The sequence below is a fragment of the Pelodiscus sinensis genome, chromosome 31, assembly GCF_049634645.1.
Source record: "Pelodiscus sinensis isolate JC-2024 chromosome 31, ASM4963464v1, whole genome shotgun sequence".
Lineage (NCBI taxonomy): Eukaryota > Metazoa > Chordata > Testudines > Trionychidae > Pelodiscus > Pelodiscus sinensis.
In genome coordinates, this window is record NC_134741.1 from 3,555,029 (window position 1) to 3,580,027 (window position 24,999).

The 24,999-nt window shown below is 48.5% G+C and overlaps 1 protein-coding gene across 1 annotated transcript; it reads left to right on the forward strand.

Moving 5' to 3' along the window:
• The first annotated feature begins 17,182 nt into the window (after window positions 1–17,182).
• On the forward strand, window positions 17,183–24,299 carry LOC112544309 (uncharacterized). Its single transcript, XM_075913111.1, has 3 exons — window positions 17,183–17,947; window positions 19,184–19,297; window positions 19,595–24,299. Exons 1-3 carry the CDS (start codon window positions 17,761–17,763, stop codon window positions 21,364–21,366), a joined length of 2,073 nt encoding a protein of 690 aa, XP_075769226.1. The 5' UTR covers window positions 17,183–17,760; the 3' UTR covers window positions 21,367–24,299.
• The last annotated feature ends 700 nt before the right edge of the window (window positions 24,300–24,999 follow it).

The following is a 24,999-nucleotide window of genomic DNA, read 5'->3' on the forward strand; positions in this document are numbered from 1 at the left end:
ATGCACAGCAAGGGCACAGGGGCAGGGCCAGCCTGCCGCGACAGCTTGCCGTGGCGTGACCAGTGTCCTCCATCACATTGGGGCTGTGGGCGCCCTGTTACAAGTCTCCTCCTGGGATGCTCTGGGGCTGGGGGTGGGGGGAGGAGCAATATTCAGAGCCAGGGGAGAGACCCAGCTCCAAATATTGCTGGAGCACGGCCACCACGAGCCCATATAACTTGCCACCCATGCGGGTGCCAGCTTATGTCTCTCTGGTCACTGGCACATGTGGGGCCAGCAGCCAGGTGGCTCCCTGGGCTGTCCGTGCAGTTAAAACAAGCATTGCACTGGCAGAAACGGGGGAAGGGGCTGGGCTGTGGGAAATATTGGGGGGTGGCTGCCAGTGCTGACTCCCTGGGACTGGCTGTGCCTGTTGCACTGGGTGAGAGTTCAGTGTTTCTTAGGGGCTGGACGAGGGTTTGTTATGACACCAGGACCAGCTCAAGGCCAGGAGAGGGGCAGAGCCAAGTGTGAGAACCTGATGTGTCTGTGGGGGTGGGGGTGGGGGGCATCTCCTGCCTGGCACAAGAAGCTCCAGACCCCAGAGAAGCTAGGCAGGAGAATTGTGAGCAAAATTCTCTGTTGGTTGCTTCCCTCCCTCCTCCTTGTGCCCTGGAAGAGGAGCCGTGCCCCAAACATTCCTCTTATCAGTGTGAGCTTATCAGTGGGAGGGAAGGACAAGCCAGGGCAGGAAAAACTTTCTCTCTACTGGGCTTAGATGCTGGGTTTGGGCCAGGGAGGGAGGGGGATGGTGCTGAGGGGAGGGTTAGGTACAAACTGAGGGATCTGCAGTGGCCCCACACCGAGCTAGCTCACCAGAGGCGCCTCTATTCCCAAGGACCAGGCAGGAGCGCACCGTGTGTGTGTCCAGCTGCTGCGTTCTCCCTGTGAGTAACTCTCCTTCCCTTCTCTGGGCCAGTAAATCATTGGTGATGGTGCCATAGGACTGGCTGCAGGCGCTGGGTTTGCTTTCAGCCCAGAGGTGCCAGTGACTTGGGGCAAATGCTCCTTTGGGATGGGCAGAAACCAGAGTGTTATGGGGCTTGGGGAGGGGCAGATGTTATGAGGGCAGGGGAGGGGAGCTGTGAGGGGATGGGGGTAGGGGGAGGGATGAGGGAGGCAGGTGTTTGGTTTGGGACTGGAAACCCCTGGTCCAACAGGCTCCTGGAGGCGCCAGGCAGCACCGCTGGCCGCGGTGTTGAATGTCTGGTTTGTGGCTCCGCAGGCTCCCTGCCAGCCCCTGCACAGCCCATGGGGCAGCCCCTGAGCCAGCATGGCCAGCTCTTAGCATTGGGGTAGCTGGAGCGGGGGGCATGTGCTCCCCATTGGCTGGGCCAGGGCCAGGCAGGAACTGCTCCTGGGCAGTGTGGTGAGCAGGGCTGGCCCCTGTCCAGGCTCCCTGGGGAGGCACCTCCAGCCCCTCCCCTTGCACCCAGTTCCCCCAGAGCCTGGCTGGCATGGCTGCCCCACTGCTAGCCCCACTGCTTGGCATGGTGCAGTCATGGGGCCAAGGGAAGGAGTGTCCTTGGGTGTGGGGATCAGATGAGAGTTGGAGGGGGCCTGGAGTGCAGAGGGCAGGACGGAGGGATACGGGATGTTCCAGGCCATGTCTGGCTTTAGTCACAGGTATCCCCAGGCTCCCTGACCTGCTCTGCACCCCATTTCTGCTTCCAGCATGACCCTTGGTCCAAAAAGTTTGTCAAGCCCTGAACTAGCACCATGCTCATCCCCTTATGACCCACAGTGCACCCCCCCCCATCCTACCCCACCCCCTCTCTGCCTGCTGGGATGTCCTGAGACAGGCACAGGACTCTGCCTCCCTGCAGCCAGCCCCATCCCACGGGGTTCTGGCAGAACAAAGGGGGGGCTCTGGTCACCCCCCTGAGTTTCTGCCCCCCCTCAACTTGGCTTTCCTCCTCTCCCCCGCTCTTCTTTGGGCAAGTTCCTTGCGAGGAGCCAGCCCCATCTGCCAGCCTCCCAGGGCAGGAGAGGCCAAACCACAAGCCTACCACAGGTGCCTGGCCTGACTCATCTCATTTCCCCAGACTGGCACCCAGGGGCATTCTCAACTCATGTCACCCCCTCTATCACACAGGAGTTGGGTTTATCCCAAGTGCAGGCTGGGCAGCAGGAGCTGCCCTTACCTGGGCACCAAGGGGAGCCACCACAAAGGAAGACCCTGGCTATGTCTAGACTGGTATGATTTTCTGGAAATGCTTTTAACGGAAAAGTTTTCCATTAAAAGCATTTTCAGAAAAGTGTGTCTAGATTGGCACAGACACTTTTCTGCAAAAGCACTTTTTGCGGAAAAGTGTCTGTGGCCAATCTAGATGCGCTTTTCCTCAAAAAAGCCCCGATCGCCATTTTCGTGATCGGAGCTTTTTTGCGGAAAAGAAATCTCTGCTGTCTACACTGGCCCTTTTGCGCAAAAGTCTTTCGGAAAAAGACTTTTGCCTGAACGGGAGCAGCATAGTATTTCTGCAAAAGCACTGACAATCTTACACGAGATCGTCAGTGCTTTTGCGGAAATTTAAACGGCCAGTGTAGACAGCTGGCAAGTTTTTCCACAAAAGCAGATGATTTTGCAGAAATCTTGCCAATCTAGACACAAGCCCTGTGTTTATACCTGGCTTTGAACCAAGGACCTTTTGCATATTAAACAAATATGATAACCACTACACCACAGAAACACACTTTGGCTATGTTTAGACTGGCATGATTTTCCACAAATGCTTTTAACGGAAAAGGTCTTCCGTTAAAAGCATTTGCAGAAAAGAGCATCTAGATTGGCACGGACATGCCAATCTAGACGCGGTTTTGCACAAGAAAGCCCTGATCGCCATTTTAGCCATCGGGGCTTTTTTGCTCAAAACACTTCTTAGCTGTCTACACTGGCCCTCTTGCGCAAATACATTTGCACAAGAGGGCTTTTTCCTGAACGGGAGCAGCATAGTATTTGTGCAAGAACACTGACAATCTTACATGAGATCGTCAGTGTTCTTGCTGACGTCAGTGTTCTTGCGCAAATTCAAGAGGCCAGTGTAGACAGCTGGCAAGTTTTTCCGGAAAAGCGGCTGTTTTTGCGGAAAAGCTTGCCAGTCTAGACGCAGCTTTGGGTGTCAAGAAACACCCCTTTATGGCCTTCTACTGCTGGATTTAAATTTGGACTAATATTCTGTTACTAATTCTTTGGCCAAGGTCTTGGGGAGAAGAGGCAGAGCAAGAGCAGGGAACAAGAAACCCCCTCACCCCCACTACTTCTCTAGACATTCACTCCCAACACTGGGGAGGGGGGGGCGCATGTCATATCCCCATCATTTTCCCCTTGCAGGGATGGACCTTTGGGGCAGGCCCAGACTCCCTGGCCTCTCACTGACCTTCTGTCACCTGCACAGAGAAACCCTGCTGGATTTTTAGTCACACACCTTAACCACTTGGCCAGCACAGCTGTGAATGCAACAGGGCCCCAGGGCCAGGGAAACTGGTAAATAATCCCAGTGCCCAGGCCTGACGTCATCTGCCCCACAGAATTCACACAGCAAACCTGGCTCCCAACACACAGGGGCAGTTTGGGGGCTCGTTCCTGGGCCATGTGGGTGAAGCATCAAACCAGCCCCCTCCTGTGGGGCTGTGAGTGTTGCTGTCCCTGCTGTACAGACAGGGACATGGAGGCAGGGAGAGGTTCACTGAACAGACCAAGGTCACACAGTGAGTTAGAGCCCAGCTCTGCCCCCAGCTCCCTGCCCCACCCACCGATGTGCTGACTCCCTCGCTGCCAGGGGCTATTGGCATTGGCCTCTTCTCTCGGTAGCCAGGGTTCAGCCAGGACTGAGACTGGCACATTCCAGCCAGGGGCTGCCCAGGTCTGCAATGAGAACAGCGGCCAGGCCTCGCCCAACCCAGAGTGACGGGTGCAGGCCTTAGGCCTGCTGACTCCATGTTTCTGACCCTCGAGTGCCGTACCTCGGTGTTTTCGTACCTCAGTACCTTCGGTGGTCTGGACTGTCAGTGTCAGCGTCGTCTGGTCAGGGTTGTCCTGGTGCGCTCCTGACAGGACCTTTACTCCATCGGTGATAATAAACTTTCGGCTGCGTGCGTAACAATCGGTACTCCCTTTATCTAGAGTGTTAGACCCCGTGCACTTGGGTCAACACAAGAGATATCTGAGAGGCCCCGGAAACCACAGATGCAGGCAAGGATTGAAATCAATCGAGCAGGTTTATTGTCAAATGCGAAGCTCTACCAGTTGGTAACAGAGATCAGTACAATGTTACACCACTGGGCACTATGGCCCACGTTGACAAGGTACCAACACCAGGCAGGCCTATTGCCATATAACAGGTATTAACAGCAGTTAGTCAAAGTTAAGCTACTGTGCATTCTGTAAGTTTAGGCAATGACACCTGCAGTTCAGGCGCCTAGTGCGCCCCCCCGCTCCCCCCCCAAGGTCGGCCGGAGAGCACCCTCTGCGGTGTCCTTTTATAGACAGGTACAAAAAACTTTCATCATTTCTTTACGTACCAGGTTACCACCCTCTGTTGCCTAGTTACTGTTGCATAAATTGCAAGGTTCGTCCCCTGGAGGCTAGTCTAATTTGCCCACAGAAGAGAGTCACACTTTCAGGCTGGGTCCAACTCAATTTTATTGTTTACAAACAATGGTCAGCCAAGGAGCTATTGCTCAAAGCAAAGCCGACCCCGGGCGTTGGCTAGTTAACTTCTTATATAGACTCTTAAAACTGTCGCGTATGGTGTGCTAAAACATAATTGGCTATTTTAACTTTGCTCTTAACTTCCTTCTCAAGCTTGGTTCATTACCAAATAAGGCTTGGTACAGCATACAATAGCGCTTATAGAACAAGTATAGCAATTCTCGGAAGTTGCAGACTTAACAAGTACAACAATTCTCAGAAGTTGCAGACTTAAACGTGGAGCGTGCAGTTCTATTTTTACTCAATGGAGATGGGTTTAGCTTTCTGCTACATTACCACCCCTCATCTTATGGAAGGGGGGCTTACTTACTATCCTTCATGCTGTCAATCTCGACCCGGTCCTGAACCTAGGTCGGTATGTGCATTAGTTTTTAGGGAGTTTTTGTACCAAGACATTTCTTATTAAGATGTTCCATTACTCCCCTCTGGCTTACAGTCTGTACCCAGTGCCTCCCTGTGTCCTTCCATGCTCGACCTAACTTACACAATTGCACAGTTATCAATAGGGCTTCTTTCTTGGCTCCTGTTACTGAACCAAAGTCTTGCTCACTAAATTGCAGGCCTGTTGCTGTTTTAGGCCTGCTGACTCCATGTTACTGACCCTCAACTTACTACGTTCCCCCACTTTTTGTCCTTTTATGGGGAGGATGTTTACCCATCGTCCCGGAAAAGCATAATGTATGAACTGAAGGTGACCCAGTGGGCTAAACACTGTCATGTGGACACCTTTGTTGGACCATTCACACACTCATGCCCCATCTGTCCCTTAGTCTGCACATTCCCTCGTACGACTGATGGACAGATTTTATTTTCCAATTCTGTTAGGTCCCTTATGGTGGGCTTGGGAATGTTAGACCCGGGACCATACTGAAGAATGCAGGGTTTTTGTTTTGTTTTGGTTTGGTTTTTTTACTGAGTTTTAACAGGTCTCAAATAATTAATATGGAAATGGTGTATTTTTTGTAGAATATTTAGGCATATTTACACAGTGTGTATATGTATAAAAGGCATAACCTTATAACCATTTGTAACTTGGTATTGTGATTTGGCTCGTGTGGTATTGCTGATAGCCACACACACCAATTAGGGCATGTATAGTTACCGTTTTTACTATTCTTAATAATAGACTGAGTGTTTTTTAGTGATTTTAAATGTTGGTATAAGCATTGTTAGAGTGTGTCTCACAAGATTATATATATAAGAAGCAAAACAGAAATTTGGAGTAGTGACATTATAAATGAGGCCTTTTATAATAAATGTTTTGTACTCCATTACTACCCAGTGCTGTCCATTCATGTTATACATCAGCCTTACTGCTGGTGGTCACCCTCTGCAATAGACTTTTCTATGCAGGAACCAGGAATGGCTAGCATCTCTGTTCCAGTGGTTGCAGTGCTCTGTGACACCAGTCAATTGTTTCTTATGGATTATGTCTTCCAGACAACTTACTGAATGGACAGTAACCTGTTTATTAATTATTGCTGTGTCAGGATTCGGTATTGGTCCCAGACACCGAACAAAATTGTTTGGAATAATATGTGCCTCAGTTTGGGTCCAATGTCACTGATCCAAATCATGACGGGTAATAACAGGGTTTTATTTTTTAACTCAAGTTGTAGTTTTATACACTTAATTTTCTTTTGTGATTCTTTCTCTATTTTTTTAAACCCTTTTTTATGTTTGCTTCTAGTTGTTGATTTTTCACCTATTATGGCTAAACAATTTAGTAGTGCTATGCACATTGTAAATTATGTACAGCAAAAAAAAAAAAATACAATAATAATACAGTGATACAGCAACAATAGTGGTACAGCAAACAACAATTGGTTTTACATAATAGCTAAGTTTAAATGAACTAACAATGATTTCGAGCTGATTGCCAACTTAATTGTCCATATATGGGACATTGAAGTGAACCATCTTTTATTTATAAAGTACTTCATTTTTCTTCTCTTTTCTTGATGCTTAGGCATTTCTTCACTGTGTCCTGGTATCTTTTAGGGTATGTCTACACTACAATGTTAGTTCGAACTAACGGACGTTAGTTCGAACTAACATTCATAGCCGCTACACTAGCGCTCCGCTAGTTCGAATTTGAATCGAACTAGCGGAGCGCTTAGTTCGAACTAGGAAAACCTCATTTTACGAGGATTAAGCCTAGTTCGAACTTACTAGTTCGAATTAAGGGGTGTGTAGCCCCTTAATTTGAACTAGTGGGAGGCTAGCCCTCCCCAGGTTTCCCTGGTGGCCACTCTGGCCAACACCAGGGAAACTCTATGCCCCCCTCCCGGCCCCAGACCCCTTAAAGGGGCACGGGCTGGCTACGGTGCCCGTGCCAGGTGCAAGCCTGCCAGCACCCAGCCAGCAGACCCTGCACCTGGCACAGCACAGAGCCACCCACCCGATGTCCCCCAGCCCACCCCCTCTTCCCGGGACCAGGCTGGCGGCTCCCGGGAGCTTGCCCTGGACCGCAAGAGGCGGGCACCTTCCTGGGCTAGTGCGGACATCGTGGACCTCATCCACGATCTCCGCACTAGGCACAGGAAAGTGGCCGTCTAGGGCAGGAGAGCTGCCAGCCTGGCCACCCAGGAGCAGGTGTGCATGAAAATCAAGGGGGTCCACTGAGACCCACGACCCTGAGCCCTGAGCTTACAATGGCCGTCCTGGGTCAGACCAAAGGTCCATCTAGCCCAGTAGCCTGTCTGCCGACAGCGGCCAACCCTAGGGACCCTGGAGGGGATGGACCGAAGACAGTGACCAAGCCATTTGTCTCATGCCATCCCTCTCCAGCCTTCCACAAACTTTGGGCAGGGACACTACTCCTACCCCCTGGCTAATAGCACTCCATGGACCCAACCTCCATGACTTGATCTCACTTCTCTTTAAACTCTGTTCTAGTTGTAGCCTTCACAGCCTCCTGCAGCAAGGAGTTCCACAGGTTGACTCTTTGCTTTGTGAAGAACAACTTTCTGTTACTAGTTTGAAGCCTGCTACCCATTCCTTTCCTTTGGTGTCCTCTAGTCCTTCTATTATGGTAATTAATGAAGAACTTTTCTTTATGCACCCTCTCCACCCCACTCATGCTTTTATAGACCTCTATCCGATCCCCCCTCAGTCTCCTCTTTTCTAAGCTGAGAAGTCCCAGTCTCTTCAGCCTCTCTTCATATGGGACCTGTTCCAAACCTCTGATCATTTTACTTGCTCTCCCCTCTCCCACCCTCTCTCTTCCCCTCTCCCACATCCGCTTCCCAGTCTCCCCGAGTTTTGTTCAATAAAGAGAGATTCTATTTTTGACCACACATTTTCTTTATTTCGTACATCAGGAAGGGGGGCTAGGGAAGGGTAAGTGGAAGGAGGTGAGGGAGGAATGGGGTACGAGCCCCCGATGGGGAGGACTGGGTTGGCTCTGTGGGCTCCTCGGGGTGGAAGCTCTCCTGCAGCCCCCCAATTGCCCCCTCTCCCCAGATGGCAGCCTGCGGCAAGTGCAGCCGGTCTGATGGCCGAGTGCTGTGATGTGCCCAGTGTGGGCACTCACGGCACTCCAAGACAGGACTGCTTTGCAAGCGGGGCAACCCTGAGAACTGTCTGTCCGGGGTGGGGGTCGGATCCCTTTAAGCACAGCCCTCGGCTAGCCTGAGGCAGCAGCTCCATGCTCTAAGTCCTCATCTGATGCCCTGCCGGCACTGCTTCCGGCCATCCTTAACCCCGGTTCAGGGTCCACTTAATGTGGACATGCTAGTTCGAATTAGCAAAACGCTAATTCGAACTAGTTTTTTAGTCTGGATGCGTTAGTTCGAATTAGCTTAGTTCGAATTAGCACTGTAGTGTAGACATACCCTGAGCGAACAGATCCAACTGCTTGCAAATAGAGATAGGGGTTTGCAAACTCTGAACCTCCCCTTGGTGTCAAGGGATCAAAATAGGTAAAGTTAATGTCATAACAACGTGTTCCCCCAGCGCAGCTCTTGGTTATGACGAGAGGTGGTAAGTGACTGAGAGAAACCAGGTGAGAGGGGATGAGGTGGGAAAAGTAAATCTCACTTTCAGTTTGTGTCTCCTGGAGCGGGGATGAGGCTGCAGAGATGTTGGCTCCATTTCTGGGAGGTGCCCAAGCGAGAGAGGACACAGGTTTCAGACCTTTTCATACCTAACACTTGTCTGGTCTCTGATACAAGTGAAATGCAGAGTTCAGCGTGGGGACATTGTTATAAAGAGGAGAGCCTGGAATCTCACCTCCCTTATCCCTTCCCCCACCAGACACTCTGCCCTCGGCACTGGAGAGAGCAAGAGGAAAATCCCTGGGAGCTGTCAGACAAGGTGAGTTTGCAGGTGGAGATTCTTTAAATGAGAAAATTCCAGTGAAAACATCTTCACGGGATTGTCATTGAAGTTACCAACCAAACCCAGTGACCACTGTGCACACAGCCCTACATCTCACCCAGGGTATGTCTACACTACCCCGCTAGTTCGAACTAGGTGGAACGAGGTGTACCGGTAGTTCGGAATAGGAAGCCTAGTTCAAACTACCTAGTTCGAGCCCCATGTAGCCGCGCTGCACGGGGTACGAACCAGCGGGGTTTTAAAAATGTCGGCTCCCCGCTTATGCAAATGAAGCCCGGGAAATTCAAATCCCGGGCTGCATTTGCAAGTGCGGTATGCCTACATTACCCTCCTAGTTCGAACTAGGAGGGTAGTGTAGACATACCCCCACAGATCAGTGAGGAGCCTCAGGGGCACTGCATGGGGACCTGCAGACACTTTGAGAATCACTGATCTACGGGGTGTGATGCTAAAGGCGTGAAGTTAAACCATACAACGGATGGCACCTTCAGGCTCAGATTTCACTGCTCGGCCAGTTTCAATATGGGGTTGGTTTCAAACAATAAAAAGGCTGAAAGGCTGAGAGCTGTCTGGCTTCCATGGTATCAGTTTGTTCATGGTGAGAAACCGCTGGATCCCCAAGGGCTCTTCGGTTTAGTGCAATCCTGGGCAAAATACAGCCCATGGGCCGTATCTAGCTCGCCAGGCCATTAGATCTGGGCCACTGATGCTTGGCGACCCATGGGCTTCTTCCATGCTTGCCACTACCCACCCTCAAGCCACTAAAAGCGAAGGTGAGCCTGGACGTGAAGCTGGAAGGCGGCAGGCACTGCTTCCACCCCCAGGACAATCTCATTGGCTGGTTTCTGGCCAGAAAGGAAGCACTGTGCCCCCTCCCCTCCGGCTCATAGTTATTCACACACCCACATGGCCCTGCAGCCTTTGCAAGGATTGGGCAGGCTCCCTGCCTGTCTCAGAGAGGTGCTTGGCTGCTGTTCGGGAGTCACTCAGGTAAGTCTCCTGGCTAAAGCCTGCCTCTGGCACCCCAACCTCTTTCTGCCCCCTCCCCACTCCTGCCCCCCACTCCACATACCCAAACTCTTTGTTCTCTTCCTGCATTCAAGTATGCAAAAAACTCTTCATGGTCAGAAACCCTCAGCCCCTTATTTCTCCACTCAGCTGGTTCTCTAAATTAACTTTTCTTTAAATATCTCATGAGTAGTTTGCTAATCCAGTGCTCCAAATCACACCAGCCTCCTTCACCCAAACTCCTTCCCAGACCCCTCTTTCCCTCCTGCATCCCAAACCGTCACCCAAAACTCCCTTCTTCTTTCACTGTCCATCCCATACGCTGTATTTCCTGCTTAATGTCTTGGAAGATTGCAGCTCTCAACCACTTTCCAAAATCTTGGAGTTCTTCCCTCCCCTCCCCCATCATCAAAATGAATTGCTCACCTCTGGTCTAGTGGATATAGTTCAGTGAGAGCTAATAACTGAAAGCTACAGCCGGAGAATTTCAGGCTAGAGAGGAGGCACAACTATTTGATGGGTAAGAGGATTAGCTGCTGAAACAAATGAGCAAAGAAGTGGTGGGTTCTCCAGCTCCTGATGTCTTCATATCAACACTGGGTGACTTTCTAGAAAACATGCTGTGGGGGAACAGAGCTTTGTGCCTGGGTAGCTGGGCTACGTATAATGGCTTGTGCCACAGAGGGGACAGACTGCATGGCTAATGATTGCTTCTGATGCCATGAATTCATGAATTTTAAGGTCTTATCCTGCAAACACTCAGCACACGTGTTTAGTATCTCTGGATACTGACTAAAGTTTAAGGAGACAATAGAGGCATTACTAATGCCAAACAAAGGTCTGTGACCAAGGGAGACATTGATAATAATCCCCCAGCAATTTAATGTCTCCTGGTGGGTATAATTATTTTGGTGTGAGTACATTTTGGTGTGGAAAGGATTAAATCCCTTTTTGAAATATCTCCGATTCTCCTTCTCCCCGACAGGCTGCAGAACACCCATGTCTGACTCCAGCTCAGCCCCTGGCCTGCAGAGCCAGGGACAGGAAATGGCTGTGGCAGAGCCGGTGAGCTTCAAGGAGGTGGCTGTGTGTTTCTCTGAGGAGGAATGGGCTTTGCTGGACCTGGGCCAGAGAGCCCTCTACAGGGATGTGATGCAGGAGAATTATGAGGCTGTGAGCTGGCTGGGTGAGGATTCCTGTCCCCTTGTGTAACAGAAGCTGGGTGGGCTCTGGAGCAGATGGGTTGGGTTTGGTTCAGGGTCCCTCATTGCCCAACCCCCCAGTATCAGCAGTATCTGCCCCAGTAATCCTGGCTCCTGTGTGAGAGGAGGTTCAGTGACATAATAGTGGTGCTGCTCTTCCCACAGCCAAGGTCTCATTGAGGTTCCCACCATCTTGCCCATGTTGTGCCTTGGTCAGAGGTGTCAGTGGAAGGGCCCAGGCAGGAATGGCAGGTATCAGAGTTGTGGGGCTGGGTGTAGCTGCTCTTAGTGTCTTCAGGTCCCCTTGTGCTTGTGCCGCAGAGGGGACAAACTGCATGACTAAGGACCGCTTCTGATGCCATGAATTCATGAATTTTAAGGTCTTATCCTGCAAACACTCAGCACACGTGTATAATAATATGCATCTGAATATGCGTATTAACTTCACTTCATCTCTGTTGTGGAAAGAGTTTATAAAGTCTGTGTCAGATGAGAGAACCAAAGTTTGGGCTGCAAATCAATGCACGAAGACTAAGGATTATAAATACTGCAGCCCAAATTCAATTAAACCTATCTCCATGTTCAGGCAGATGAATATGTGGCTTGTTAGCAGCAACATTAGGTGCTGAGAACTGAATCCCATTGTTGCAGGCAGGGTAATGTAACTGAAGCCAGATATTGAGAAAAATAAATATGGCTTTCCGATCTAACTCATGTGTGGTGTTTATGGAATATCTAGACTCAGCGATTGCCCAAAACTGCAGAGTTCAGCATGTGTGTCACCAGCAACAGAGCCTGGGCAGAATTGGGGTGTGGAAAGGATTAAAGCCCTTTTTGAAATGTCTCCAATTCCCCTTCTCCCCCTGTGTCAGCCGATGGTCAGGGCAGTGTGTGTGTGTGTGTGTGTGTGTGTGTGTGTGTGTGTGTGTGTGTGTTACACCTGAGTCTTCAACTGCTGGGACACAAGGCCCTGTCACAGTGGGCAGTCTAGGAGAGACTGACGGGTGCCCTGAGGAGTTTAACATCCGTGTCTTAGTCTGCTAGGATCGGGATCCCTTCGCAGAAGGCAGCCAACAGGCTAACAGATGCCCCAGAATTTATAGGAAGAGCTTATTAACATCTCAGATTTTAACTGCTAGGATACAGGATCCTGTCGCAGTGGGCAGCCTAGGGAAGACTGAGAGATGCCCCTACAGATCTGTCCTCTGGAAGCGACACGATCCAAATGCCCCAGCTCTTCCTATATATGTCCCTTATGACCGGCTGAAGTTCTTTTAAATTGTGCTTGGTTCTATTACAGCAACTGTGGGCGTCAGGTTACAGCTTAAACAGTTACAGGTTTATTAAAGAAGCTTATAAATCCTATGGTTACAATGGCTATTGCTCTATTTCTTAACTGCTAGCAAATACAGATCTTATGGTCACACAGGATCAGTAAAGAAAGCTACCTTGTTGAGGTTAGAGCATGCAGGGACAAAGTGAGAAAGGCTAAAAGTCAGGTAGAGTTGGACCTTGCAAAGGGAATTAAAACCAATAGTAAAAGGTTTTATAGCCATATAAATAGGAAAAAAAACAAAAAAAGAAGAAGTAGGACCACTAATTACTAAGGATGGAGTGGAGGTTAAGGATAATCTAGGAATGGCCCAATATTTGAACAAATACTTTGCTTCAGTCTTTAATGAGGCTAATGAAGAGCTTAGGGATAATGGTAAGTTAACAAATGGGACTAAAGATATGGAGGTAGATATTACCATATCCAAGGTAAAAGCCAAACTTGAACAGCTTAATGGGAGTAAATCGGGGGGCCCAGATAATCTCCATCCAAAAATATTAAAGGAACTGGCACATGAACTTGCAAGTCCATTAACACAAATTTTTAATAAATCTCTAAACTCAGGGGTTGTACCATTTGACTGGAGAATTGCTAATATAGTTCCGATTTTTAAGAAAGGGAAAAAAAGCAACCCGGGTAACTATAGGCCTGTTAGTTTGACATCTGTAGTATGTAAGATCCTGGAAAAAATTTTGAAGGAGAAAGTAGTTAGAGACATTGAGGCTAATGGCAATTGGGACAAATTACAACATGGTTTTACAAAAGGTAGATTGTGCCAAACCAACCTGATCTCCTTTTTTGAGAAAGTAACAGATTTTTTAGATAAAGGAAATGCAATGGATCTAATCTACCTCGACTTTAGTAAGGCATTTGATACAGTACCACATGGGGAATTATTGGTTAAATTGGAAAAGATAGGGATTAATATGAAAGTTGAGAGGTGGATAAGCAACTGGTTAAAGGGGAGACTACAGCGGGTCATACTGAAAGGTGAACTGTCAGGTTGGAGGAAGGTTACTAGCGGAGGTCCTCAGGGATCAGTTTTGGGGCCAATTTTATTTAATCTTTTTATTGCTGATCTTGGCACCAAAAGTGGAAGTGTCCTAATAAAATTTGCAGATGACACAAAGTTGGGAGCTATTGCCAATTCAGAAAAGGATCGGGATATCATACAGGAAGATCTGGATGATCTTGTAAATTGGAGTGATAGCAATAGGATGAAATTTAATAGTGAGAAGTGTAAGGTTATGCATTTAGGGATTAATAACAAGCATTTTAGTTATAAGCTGGGGACACTTCAGTTGGAAGTAACGGAGGAGGAGAAGGACCTCAGAGTCCTGGTTGATTATAGAATGACTATGAGCTGCCATTGTGACATGGCCGTGAAAAAGGCAAATATGATCTTGGGATGTATTAGGCGAGGTATTTCCAGTAGGGATAAGGAGGTGTTAGTGCCATTATACAAGGCACTGGTGAGACCCCATTTGGAATACTGTGTGCAGTTCTGGTCTCCCATGTTTAAGAAGGATGAATTCAAACTGGAACAGGTACAAAGAAGGGCCACTAGGATGATCCGAGGAATGGAATACCTGTCTTATGAAAGGAGACTCAAGGAGCTTGGCTTGTTTACCTTAACCAAAAGAAGGCTGAGGGGGGACATGAGTGCACTCTTTAAATATATTAGAGGGATAAATACCAGGGAGGGAGAGGAATTATTTAAGTTTAATACCAATGTGGACACAAGAACAAATGGATATAAGCTGGCTAGTAGGAAGTTTAGACTTGAGATTAGATGAAGGTTTCTAACCATTAGAGGAGTGAGGTTCTGGAACGGCCTTCCAAGGGAAGTAGTGGGGGCAAAAGATCTATCTGGCTTCAAGATTAAACTAGATGGGTTTATGAAGGGGATGGTTTGATGAGATAACATGATCTTGGTAACTCAGGGTATGTCTACACTACCCCCGTAGTTTGCCTCGTGGAACGAGGTGTACATCTAGTTCGGATTAGGAAGCCTAATCCAAACTAGCTAGTTTGTGCCGCGTGTAGCCGCGCGGCACGCAGTCTGAACTAGCCGGCATTTAAAAATGGCGCCGGCCGGCTTTATGCAAATGAAGCCCGGGAAATTCAAATCCCTGGCTTCATTTGCAACTCTGTATGACTACATTACCCCCCCTAGTTCGAGCTAGGGGGGTAGTGTAGACATACCCTAATTGACCATTAATTATCAGTGGGAAATAGGTTAATGGAGGGATGATAGGAATTACTAGAGAACTTTCTGGGTATCTGGCTGATGAGTCTTGTCCACATGCTCAGGGTTTAGCTGATCGCCATATTTGGGGTCGGGAAGGAATTTTCCTCCAGGGTAGATTGGCAGTGGCCCTGGAGGTTTTTCGCCTTCCTCTGTAGCATGGAGTACAGATCACAGCTAGAGGATTCTCTGCATCTTGGGGTCTTCAAAGTATTTGAGGGCTTCAGTACCTGAAATATAGGTGAGAGGATTATTCTGGGAGGGGTGGGTGAGATTCTGTGGCCTGCACTGTGCAGGGGGTCAGACTAGATGATCATAATGGTCCCTTCTGACCTTAAAGTCTATGGCTATGTCTATACTGGCATGAATTTCCGGAAATGCTTAAAACAGAATAGTTTTCGTTATAAGTATTTCCAGAAAAAGAGCGTCTACATTGGCAGGCTGCTTTTCCGGAAAAGCCCTTTTTCCGGAAAAGCATCTGTGGCCAATGTATACGTGCTTTTCCAGAAAAGAGCCCCGATCGTCATTTTCGCGATTAGGGCTTTTTTCCGGAAAAGACTACTGGGCTGTCTACACTGGCCCTTTTCCGGAACAGTGTTCCGGAATAAGGACTTATGCCCGAGCGGGAGCAGCGTAGCTTTTCCGGAATAGCGTCTGATTTTGTACAGTAGAGCGTCGTTGCTTTTCCGGAAATTCAAGGGCCAGTGTAGACAGCTCGCAGCTTATTCCGGAAAAGCGGCTGATTTTCCGGAGTAAGTGGCCCAGTGTAGACACAGCCCCCGTGTCTATGAATCTATGAGGAAGAAGGAAGATAGAAAATAGAAATAATGGTACCAAGTGACAGCTTAATCTTTAAAGAGTTCTATTCTATGCATGCACTAAAACAAAAGGACACATACGGGTACAATTTTTACCCCTTTCTGCATCGCTCGGTCCCAGCGTGTCAGGCCAGTATCGGTCCCTCAATTCCTCAGAAAGACGAAATATGAGGTGGGCATTCCCGTGGACCTCGGGAGGTCAATCACCTAACCCGACCAGCAGATAGATAGATGGTAGATAGATGCTCAAAGTGAGTGTGCTGCTGGACCCATCTTTATACCCATTGGGTCACGTATTTCTCTTTCTTATCTGCGATGCCAAATGGTGCTGGTCCATCTTTGTGACACCAGTTCTTACAAGGGAGTTGTGAACTAAATTTGCACTTGTAAGAGAGAGAACTAAATTAGGAGAACTGGGCATTCTTTTCTCAGTGGGAGATTCCTCTCCCAGGGACGACTGTATCTGATCGTATGACTATAGGTGCCAGCCAGGGCAGTTCTCGCAGCCTCAAGGTCAGCTTATTGCCTTAATCGTTCTTTCTCATATCTATGTTTTCAGCTTACCCAGGGTCAGATGAGCTGGCATATCCTGGCCTCGCATCAAGGCTTCAAAGGCTATGCTGATTTTATTGCTTCTTTCTGCCCTGCATTCTCCAGGCACTTCAGAGGGGCAAACAAGATGGATGTGATGTGGGGGCCTGTCTGGCTACATTCCACCCCCTGATACAACACACCAGTCCCGGGAATGCAAGATGATGGTGTGCCAGCACCTCTTGCCCACCTTGAAGGAATCTAAAAGTACCCAGTGGCCTGATTAGAGGGCTTGGGGTCGAGGAATTGGCTGGGATCTTTTCCCAGCGCTGTATATCAAATGTGCGCAGAGGAAATGGCTTCATTAACCAAGCATCTTACAACACACAATATTATACAAAAGGCAATTACAACAATCAAAATAATCAAAACAGTGGTTATGATAGAATGTAGGAAAGGTGTTAAGGAGAGTCCCAGCTGTTGGGCTAAGCAACTTAGCCATGAGATTTCTCCATCTTTAGTTACAGCGTGTAACACTTTAACTGCATCTTTTATGGCAGACACATCCTGTTCAATCTGCCCTGACTGATTTACATAGAAACAGCAAGACTGATTAATTACAGCACAGACTCCTCCTTGTTGAGCGAAAATTGCATCTAATGCTATCCTATTTTGCAGGGCAAAGTGGACCACTGATTGGATCTGCTCGTTGAGCAGGCCTAGGGCATCTGCAATGTGGTTGAAAGCTATTTCTAGTTGCCCTGACACATTTACTATGGCTTGTTCAAGTTCAGCTACACCAAGGCAGAAATGCACGGGCAAATCGAAGAAAACCTGTGGGGCGTCTCACAAGAGGGTTAATAGTAAATTTCCTCTTGGATCGATGCAGAAAGCTTCCAAGGTTTGTAATACCTGGAGCTGTAATGTATGGGTGTACCGTTAATCCTCTAGGCACCGCATGTCCTAGGGAACACCAACCTGTCCAACCCACTGGCAGGTATTTCTAAGCCTTTACCCCACAGATGAAAAAGAGTCCAGGTTCTTTGTTAAGGATAGGGGAATATGGTCCCTTATACCACCCTCTTCCCATGGGCCTTTCTTTAGGGGCATGATACACAGTACAATAGCTGCTATTAATGATGGAGCACTGGACAGCGAACAACAGATCCTGTAGGATCTGATCTGGTTGAAAAAGGTCTGCCCTAGCACACTGGCCAGGTAGCAGGCTATTCTTATATACCAGTGTGGGGTTGTAGATGTGTCTGGTGCTGGGAACTATAAAGAGGGAATTATTGTACCAGGCACTGCTCTCTGGATACTGACTAAAGTTTAAGGAGACAATAGAGGCATTACTAATGCCAAACAAAGGTCTGTGACCAAGGGAGACATTAATAATATTCCCCCAGCAATTTAATGTCTCCTGGTGGGTATAATTATTTTGGTGTGAGTAAATTTTGGTGTGGAAAGGATTAAAGCCCTTTTTGAAATGTGTCCAATTCCCCTTCTTCCCGACAGGCTGCAGAACACCCATGTCTGACTCCAGCTCAGCCCCTGGCCTGCAGAGGCGGGGACAGGAAATGGCTGTGGCAGAGCCAGTGACCTTCGAGGAGGTGGCTGTGTATTTCTCTGAGGAGGAATGGGCTTTGCTGGACCTGGGCCAGAGAGCCCTCTACAGGGATGTGATGCAGGAGAATTATGATGCTGTGAGCTGGCTGGGTGAGGATTCCTGTCCCCTTGTGTAACAGAAGCTGGGTAGGCTCTGGAGCAGCTGGGTTGGGTTTGGTTCAGGGTCTCTCATTGCCTGAACCCCCAATATCAGCAGTATCTGCCCCAGTAATCCTGGCTCCTGTGTGAGAGGCCGTTCAGTGACAAATAGTGGTGCTGCTCTTCCCACAACCAAGGTCTCATTGTTGTTCCAGCCATCTTTCCCATGTTGTGCCTTTGCCAGAGGTGTCAGTGGAAGGGCCCAGGCAGGAATGGCAGATATCAGAGTTGTGGGGCTGGGTGCAGCTGCTCTTAGTGTCTGCAGGGTCCACTTGTGCTATTGTGCTGAGCTCCTGGAAGGAAGGTACCAACTCAGAGTCCTTCCCTGCCTATAGTAGATTCTGTGTAAGCCAGAGAGGCACCAAATGGCAGGCCCAACTGGCCACAAGAGGAAGGCTGCTGCTGCTGGCAGAGTAGATTCAAGGCTTCAGAAGGGGAGCTGAGCTGCAGGAGCATCTACGAGCAGCAGAGAAGCAGCCCATCCAGTCCCCACTTTGGCTGGCCACAGGAACAGACCAACACTGCCCTGACTGTCTGCAGGACTGACCGCTGTTGTGGGCAGCTGACAGGTCCCACCATGGCACAGTCAGTCAGGATCAGGAGTGTGAACCATAGGCAGGGCCTGAAGTGGCCAGCCAAGGATTCAATTTCCCGATCAGAGAATTACCCTGGCCTCCTTCTGGCTCAAGTAGAGCATCTAAGCCCAAGAGCAGGGCAAGTCCAGCCCCCAGCTAAGAGCTTTGTGGGCAGAGCCCATAGGGATCTAGAGCTCTGCTGGATCCTGTCCTTCCCAGCACTAGAGACCTGACATATCGCAGCTCAAATATGAGTCCTGGCTAGATGCGTCTGTCAGTCCTGAAAGTCTTAGAACTCTCCCCTTATGAGCAGTGTGTTCCTGTCCTGCCCAAGTATGCAACAGGCCCTAAGGGAGACTGAGTTGTATCCTGCAGAGTGCAGCAGAGCACACAGTTCCTCATGGGAGTCTGCTGGGCTATTCCCAACATGGTAGTGGTGCAGGGGGAGGATGGAATTAGTGTGTCCTGGGATCTTGTACCAACCAGAGACCAGTCTCTGGAAGGTTGGGAAGGAGCCTGTCTGGATAGGAGACTCAGATCCTGGCTTTGGAAGCAGGAATGGCACAGACCTTAATGAACAAGATCACCACTTGGTTAATTGCTCCCCAAATAGGATCTCCAGTCTCCAAAGTTCATGTGCTCTCCTGGGTGGAGCAAAGGGAAGAGATGCAGATCCTGGATCTCCAAGGATGTGAGGAAGGGGAGATCATCAGTGACACCCACACAGGTGAGAAATCAGCTAAAGTGACTCAAACCAATTTCTGAGTTTGCATAGCAGATGTTGGTTGTGTGTTTTCATCAAGTCTGACTGGCCCTTCAGCCTGTCTTCAACTACAATCTGAGAGTGCTGGGTGGGGAATGAGTTATGGGGGTGCAGGGTGAACTCAGCTCATGATTATTGAATCTTTCCAGCCATTCTTTGGGTTTGTACCCCATTTTGTCCCCCCAGCTGTTCACCATTCAGAATTTTTCTTTCAGCTCAGCTCAGATAATGACTCCTGTGTGCTTTCTCTCTCCATTCCAGTAGGTGATGGGATACTGAATGAGAACAGTGAGAGGAGTCTTCAGGAGGAAGGACCTGAACAAATGGCTCCATGTGCGGTGTTAGTGGGAAGATCTGAAGGGCATGTTTCTCAGAGTCCTGAGCAAGGAGAGACTTGTGAGAGTCAGCGTAGTCTACAAAGGCAGCAGGGAAACCATCCAGGAGCAGGACAGGATAAATCCAGTCACAGGAGCAGAAGGTTGAAAACAAACACCGAAACTGTTCAAATGAAAATCCCCCATCAACATTCACCTTGTTCTTGCAGTGACTATGCAACTCTTATTAAACATGAAAGAGCCCACACAGGAGAGAAACCCTTCAGCTGTTCTGAGTGTGGGAAAAGCTTCTGTCACAAGTCACAGCTTGTTATCCATAAGAGAGACCACACAGGGGAGAAACCCTTCAGATGCTCTGACTGTGGGAAAAGATTCAATTACCGGTCAGATCTTGTTAGACATAGAAGAGTTCACACGGGGGAGAAACCCTTCAGTTGCTCTGACTGTGGGAAAAGCTTCAGTCGGAGGTCACACTTTGTCATCCATAGGAGAGTTCACATGGGAGAGAAACCCTTCATCTGCTCTGACTGTGGGAAAAGCTTCAGTCAGCGGTCATATCTTGTTAGACATAGTAGAGTTCACACGGGAGAGAAACCCTTCAGCTGCTCTGACTGTGGGAAAAGCTTCAGTCTCAAGTCACACCTTGTTAGACATAGGAGAATCCACACAGGAGAGAAACCCTTCAGCTGCCCTGACTGTGGGAAAAGCTTCAATCAGATCTCAACCCTTGTTATCCATAGGAGAGTCCACACCGGAAAGAACCCCTTCATCTGCTCTGACTGTGGGAAAAGCTTCAGTCGGAGTTCACACCTTGTTATCCATACGAGAGTTCACACGGGAGAGAAACCCTTCAGCTGCTCTGACTGTGGGAAAAGCTTCAGTCACAAGTCACACCTTATAATTCATAAGAGAGACCACACAGGGGAGAAACCCTTCAGATGCTCTGACTGTGGGAAAAGTTTCAATCACCGGTCAGAGCTTGTTAGACATAGAAGAGTTCACACGGGGGAGAAACCCTTCAGCTGCTCTGACTGTGGGAAAAGCTTCAGAGTCAAGTCACACCTTGTTAGACATAGGAGAGTCCACACAGGAGAGAAACCCTTCAGCTGCTCTGACTGTGGTAAAAGCTTCAGTCGGCAGTCATACCTTCTTACCCATAGGAGAGCCCACACAGGAGAGAAACCCTTCAGCTGCTCTGACTGTGGGAAAAGCTTCAGTCACAAGTCACACCTTCTTATTCATAAGAGAGACCACACAGGGGAGAAACCCTTCAGCTGCTCTGACTGTGGGAAAAGTTTCAATCACCGGTCAGAGCTTGTTAGACATAGAAGAGTTCACACGGGGGAGAAACCCTTCAGCTGCTCTGACTGTGGGAAAAGCTTCAGAGTCAAGTCACACCTTGTTAGACATAGGAGAGTCCACACAGGAGAGAAACCCTTCAGCTGCTCTGACTGTGGTAAAAGCTTCAGTCGGCAGTCATACCTTCTTACCCATAGGAGAGCCCACACAGGAGAGAAACCCTTCAGCTGCTCTGACTGTGGGAAAAGCTTCAGACTCAAGTCACACCTTGTTATCCATAGGAGAGTTCACACAGGAGAGAAACCCTTCAGCTGCTCTGACTGTGGGAAAAGCTTCAGTCACAAGTTACACCTTCTTATTCATAAGAGAGACCATACAGGAGAGAAACTCTTCAGCTGATCTGACTGCGGTAAAAGCTTCAGTCAGACCTCAACCCTTGTTATCCATAGGAGAGCCCACACAGGCGAGAAACCCTTAAGCTGATCTGACTGTGGGAAAAGCTTCAGTCAGAATTCATACCTTGTCATCCATAGGAGGAGTCACACAGGGGATAAACCGTTCAGCTGCTCTGACTGTGGGAAAAGCTTCAGTCAGACCTCAACCCTTGTAAGACATAGGAAAACCCATACGGACGAAGCTATTCACCTGCTCTCACTGTAGCAAATGCTGCAGTCATAGGTCACACCTTGTTATCCATGAGAACTCTCACAGGAGAGAAATCCTTTAACTGCTCTCACTTTGGGAAATGCTATAGCGATAGTTCAAGCCTTGTTGCATGTAGTTGAATCCACATAGGTGAGAAACCCTATAGTGGTGGTGAGCAAAATTTTTCTCTGTTGACAGAATCCAGCCTGCCTAAGGCTTTGATCCTGTTCACAAGGCAGTGCCAGGTCCCACCTCCAAATGAAGATGTACTGAGGGGGAAGGAGCTTAGCCCCACCCCCTCTTCATGCTTTGTAACCACTAGGGTGTGTCTAGACTACAGGATTTTGTCGACAAAAGTGGACTTTTGTTGACAAAACTATACCTGCATCCACACTGCCTTTGAGTTATATCGACATAACATTGACAAAACTCAGCAGTTTTGTTGACGTATGTAAACCTCATTCTACAAGGAATACTGCCTTTTGTCGACAGAGTTCTGTCGATAGAAGGCATTATTGCATCTACACTGTCCTTTGCGTCCACACTGTTATGTCAACAAAGCAGCTTGCTTTGTCGACAGAACTGGATGTAGTCTAGACACTCTATGTTGACATAAGTTTTGTCGACAGATTCTGTCGACAAAACTTATGTCGATGTAAGCCTGTAGTCTAGACATACCCTTAGAGAGGAGGCAGCGCTTGGCTGAGTCTTTGCTATACAACCTGAGGCCAGCACTAGAGGCCACATGACCATGTCAGGGGTGCCTCTGGGGCTGGTCCTGGGCTGCATGGCTGAAGCAGCAATACCTCCAGCCCTGGACTGAATGGGTGCAGTAGTGGTGCCTCTGTTGTCCTGGGCTGGTTGTAGTCTGTGTGGCTGCTGCTGCAGCAGTTGAGCCTCCCTCCAGTGTGACCAGAACAGTGTGACTGGAGATGTTGCTGCCAGGAGGCCCAAAGCCAGGTAATATTTGCTGTCCTTTCCAGACACTCCCTCCCAATCACTTCAATTCCCTTTCTCCCAGCGGCCAGCATCCCCAATTTGCACTGACACCCTCCTTTTTTCTTGCACCCTTTCTCCTGGCCACACATTGCATCTTCCCCCTGGCCAGACACCTGCCTGCTTCTGCATCCCAGATCCTTCCTCAAGTCCCCAACCCTTTCTTAAGGCCCCTGTCACATTATTAGATTTTAAGGTGAGCATACTCACTTTAAGATCATTGCTGTGCTCACGGGAAACTGTTTGCCCCAAATTTGGTACAGAGTGGGCCATGCGAGGTGTCAAATGAAAGCTGATATTGTGCTAATTCTATGTGTGCTATTCATGTACTTGTTTGGAGTTTGTATGAGGAGTTACGACTATGGGCTCTGCTGATGCTGTGTATGGACTGCCTGTCATGAGGAAGGAATGTCCAATGAGTGACTATGCTAATCAGTATGGCTCCAAGGACAATGGTTCTCAAGGTGGCCAGTACACAGCTGAGGAATGCGTGTGGAAAGCTGCAAAGCAGCCAGGGCACAATGGCTGCTGGCATATGAAACAGACAGGACACTTGAACATGTGATTATCTCCAGCTTGGGAGACACCAGAAATGAATATCAAACGCCATGAGGGGGGCTCCATCTTGTCTTCAGTCTTGCTACTTATCCCAGAGGCAGCCTTGCTAAGGACAGAGACACAGGAAGGATTGCTGACCCATCCTGACATACGATGTACACCAAAGACTTTTATGCTAGCAGTTTCTAACATCTCTGCTAAGATCCTGCATCAAGAACTTGCTGATTGATGTATACAATGTATTCTCCTTAACAACCTTACTCTCAACCTTTTCTTTCTTGTATTAATAAACCTTTAGATTCTAAAGGATTGGTCCACTGTGATCTGGTGGGTAAGATCTAAAGTATAAATTGACCAGGGATTCATGGCTGGTTCTTTGGAATGGGGTGGATCTGTTCTGGGTTGGAGAGATTGGGCTGTATAACCCCTCACCTTTGTGTAATCCCAGGGCTGATTGTGGCATAGGAAGAGCTGGTGTATCTGAGGGGTTTTGCTCATGAGGCTTCCTGCAGGATGGATTGGCAGCTGAAGTGCTCAGTGTGACTGGTTTGTGGCCTATTTTGGAAAGGTATCCAGTCAAGGACTGTCAGCAGTTCTGGTTTTGAGCAATTTGCCCTGAGTGGATTCCATCAGCAGTGCTCAGGCCTGGTCCGGCCCAGCCAATCACAGCCCTGCCCTCTCCAAACCTTCTGTAGATTACTGTTGCTAATGGAAACTCACTGTTAATTACATAATTAGTCAAGCCATTTTGCTAGGACTGCATCTGGGCAGTTGCATTTAAATTATTAAAGAGATTAAACTTTTTAACTTTCTCATGTTAGTTGATCAAACTTTATTTTAAATCAAGTACAATACATACTGTGGAGGTAGGCCTCACTAGCCTGGGCAAAGACTGAACCGTACGCAGTGCATCCTGCATCAGAAGTGAGCTTCCTAAGCAAGTTGAGCAAGAAACCACAATGCTGTTAAACAAACAAACAAAAAATCGCGCTGCTTGCACTTTGTTATCGGGTCAAGCAGATGTTACCATCTAAGAGTAAAGTGCCTTACTTTCTCTTTTCTCTGTAAATTTCCACTGTGACTTTGTAAGAAGGTATAAATATCTCAGGCGTTTGAGTGTGAAGAGGGGCTTGTATCGGTAAGGGGTAACTCCCTGCCATCTGCAACACCCCCCCCCCCAGCTGGGATATTAAAATGGTTTTGTCTGACTTGAACCCTAAAGCTAGCGTGCGTTTATTCCATGACAATTCTGATGCCATGACTCAGATCCACACATCCTGCTTTTCGCTCGGGAAAAACCATAGGCACTCTCTACCTAACTCCAGGCACTGCAAGCAAGGTGAGGGCCTTTTAAATCCCTACTTTGAGAATCAGTAGAGGGTTTCCTGTTGGCTTCAGGAGCTTGGTGGAATTGCTGGATCTGAACTTTTAAACTCAGGTCAGTTCAAAACCAGTGTGCCTGCTTAAAGAATCCCCACAGTTCTGTCAGGAATTTGGAAATTAGAACATTCTGGAGGGAGAGTCTGGTATATAAATCCGGTTGTTAAATCATGCATTTGTTGAGTGTGTGAATGTATCTGACTGAGTGCATGATTCCTGAGAAATGAGTGTTGAGTCTTATCACCTCCCTGGAATAGACTCCTGGGGCATCCATCAGCCACCGTGGCTGCCCGCTGCGAAGGAGCAACCAGCTCTAGCAGTTGAAGTCTTGGATGGTATGAGGTCTCAGTGGTGACTAACCCCATTTACCCCTCCCTGTCTCTAGCTACATCCCGTTACCGGGGGGTCAGGATCACCTCAGCGACAGAAATCGCGAGATTTTGCCTTGGTAGT

Coding starts and splice junctions, on each gene's coding strand:
- LOC112544309 (XM_075913111.1), top strand. CDS start 17,761: ATGTCTGACTCCAGCTCAGCCCCTGGCCTGCAGAGGCGGGGACAGGAA. Junction 17,948..19,183: donor TGATGCTGTGAGCTGGCTGG/GTGAGGATTCCT, acceptor CTCCCCAAATAG/GATCTCCAGTCTCCAAAGTT. Junction 19,298..19,594: donor CATCAGTGACACCCACACAG/GTGAGAAATCAG, acceptor TCTCCATTCCAG/TAGGTGATGGGATACTGAAT.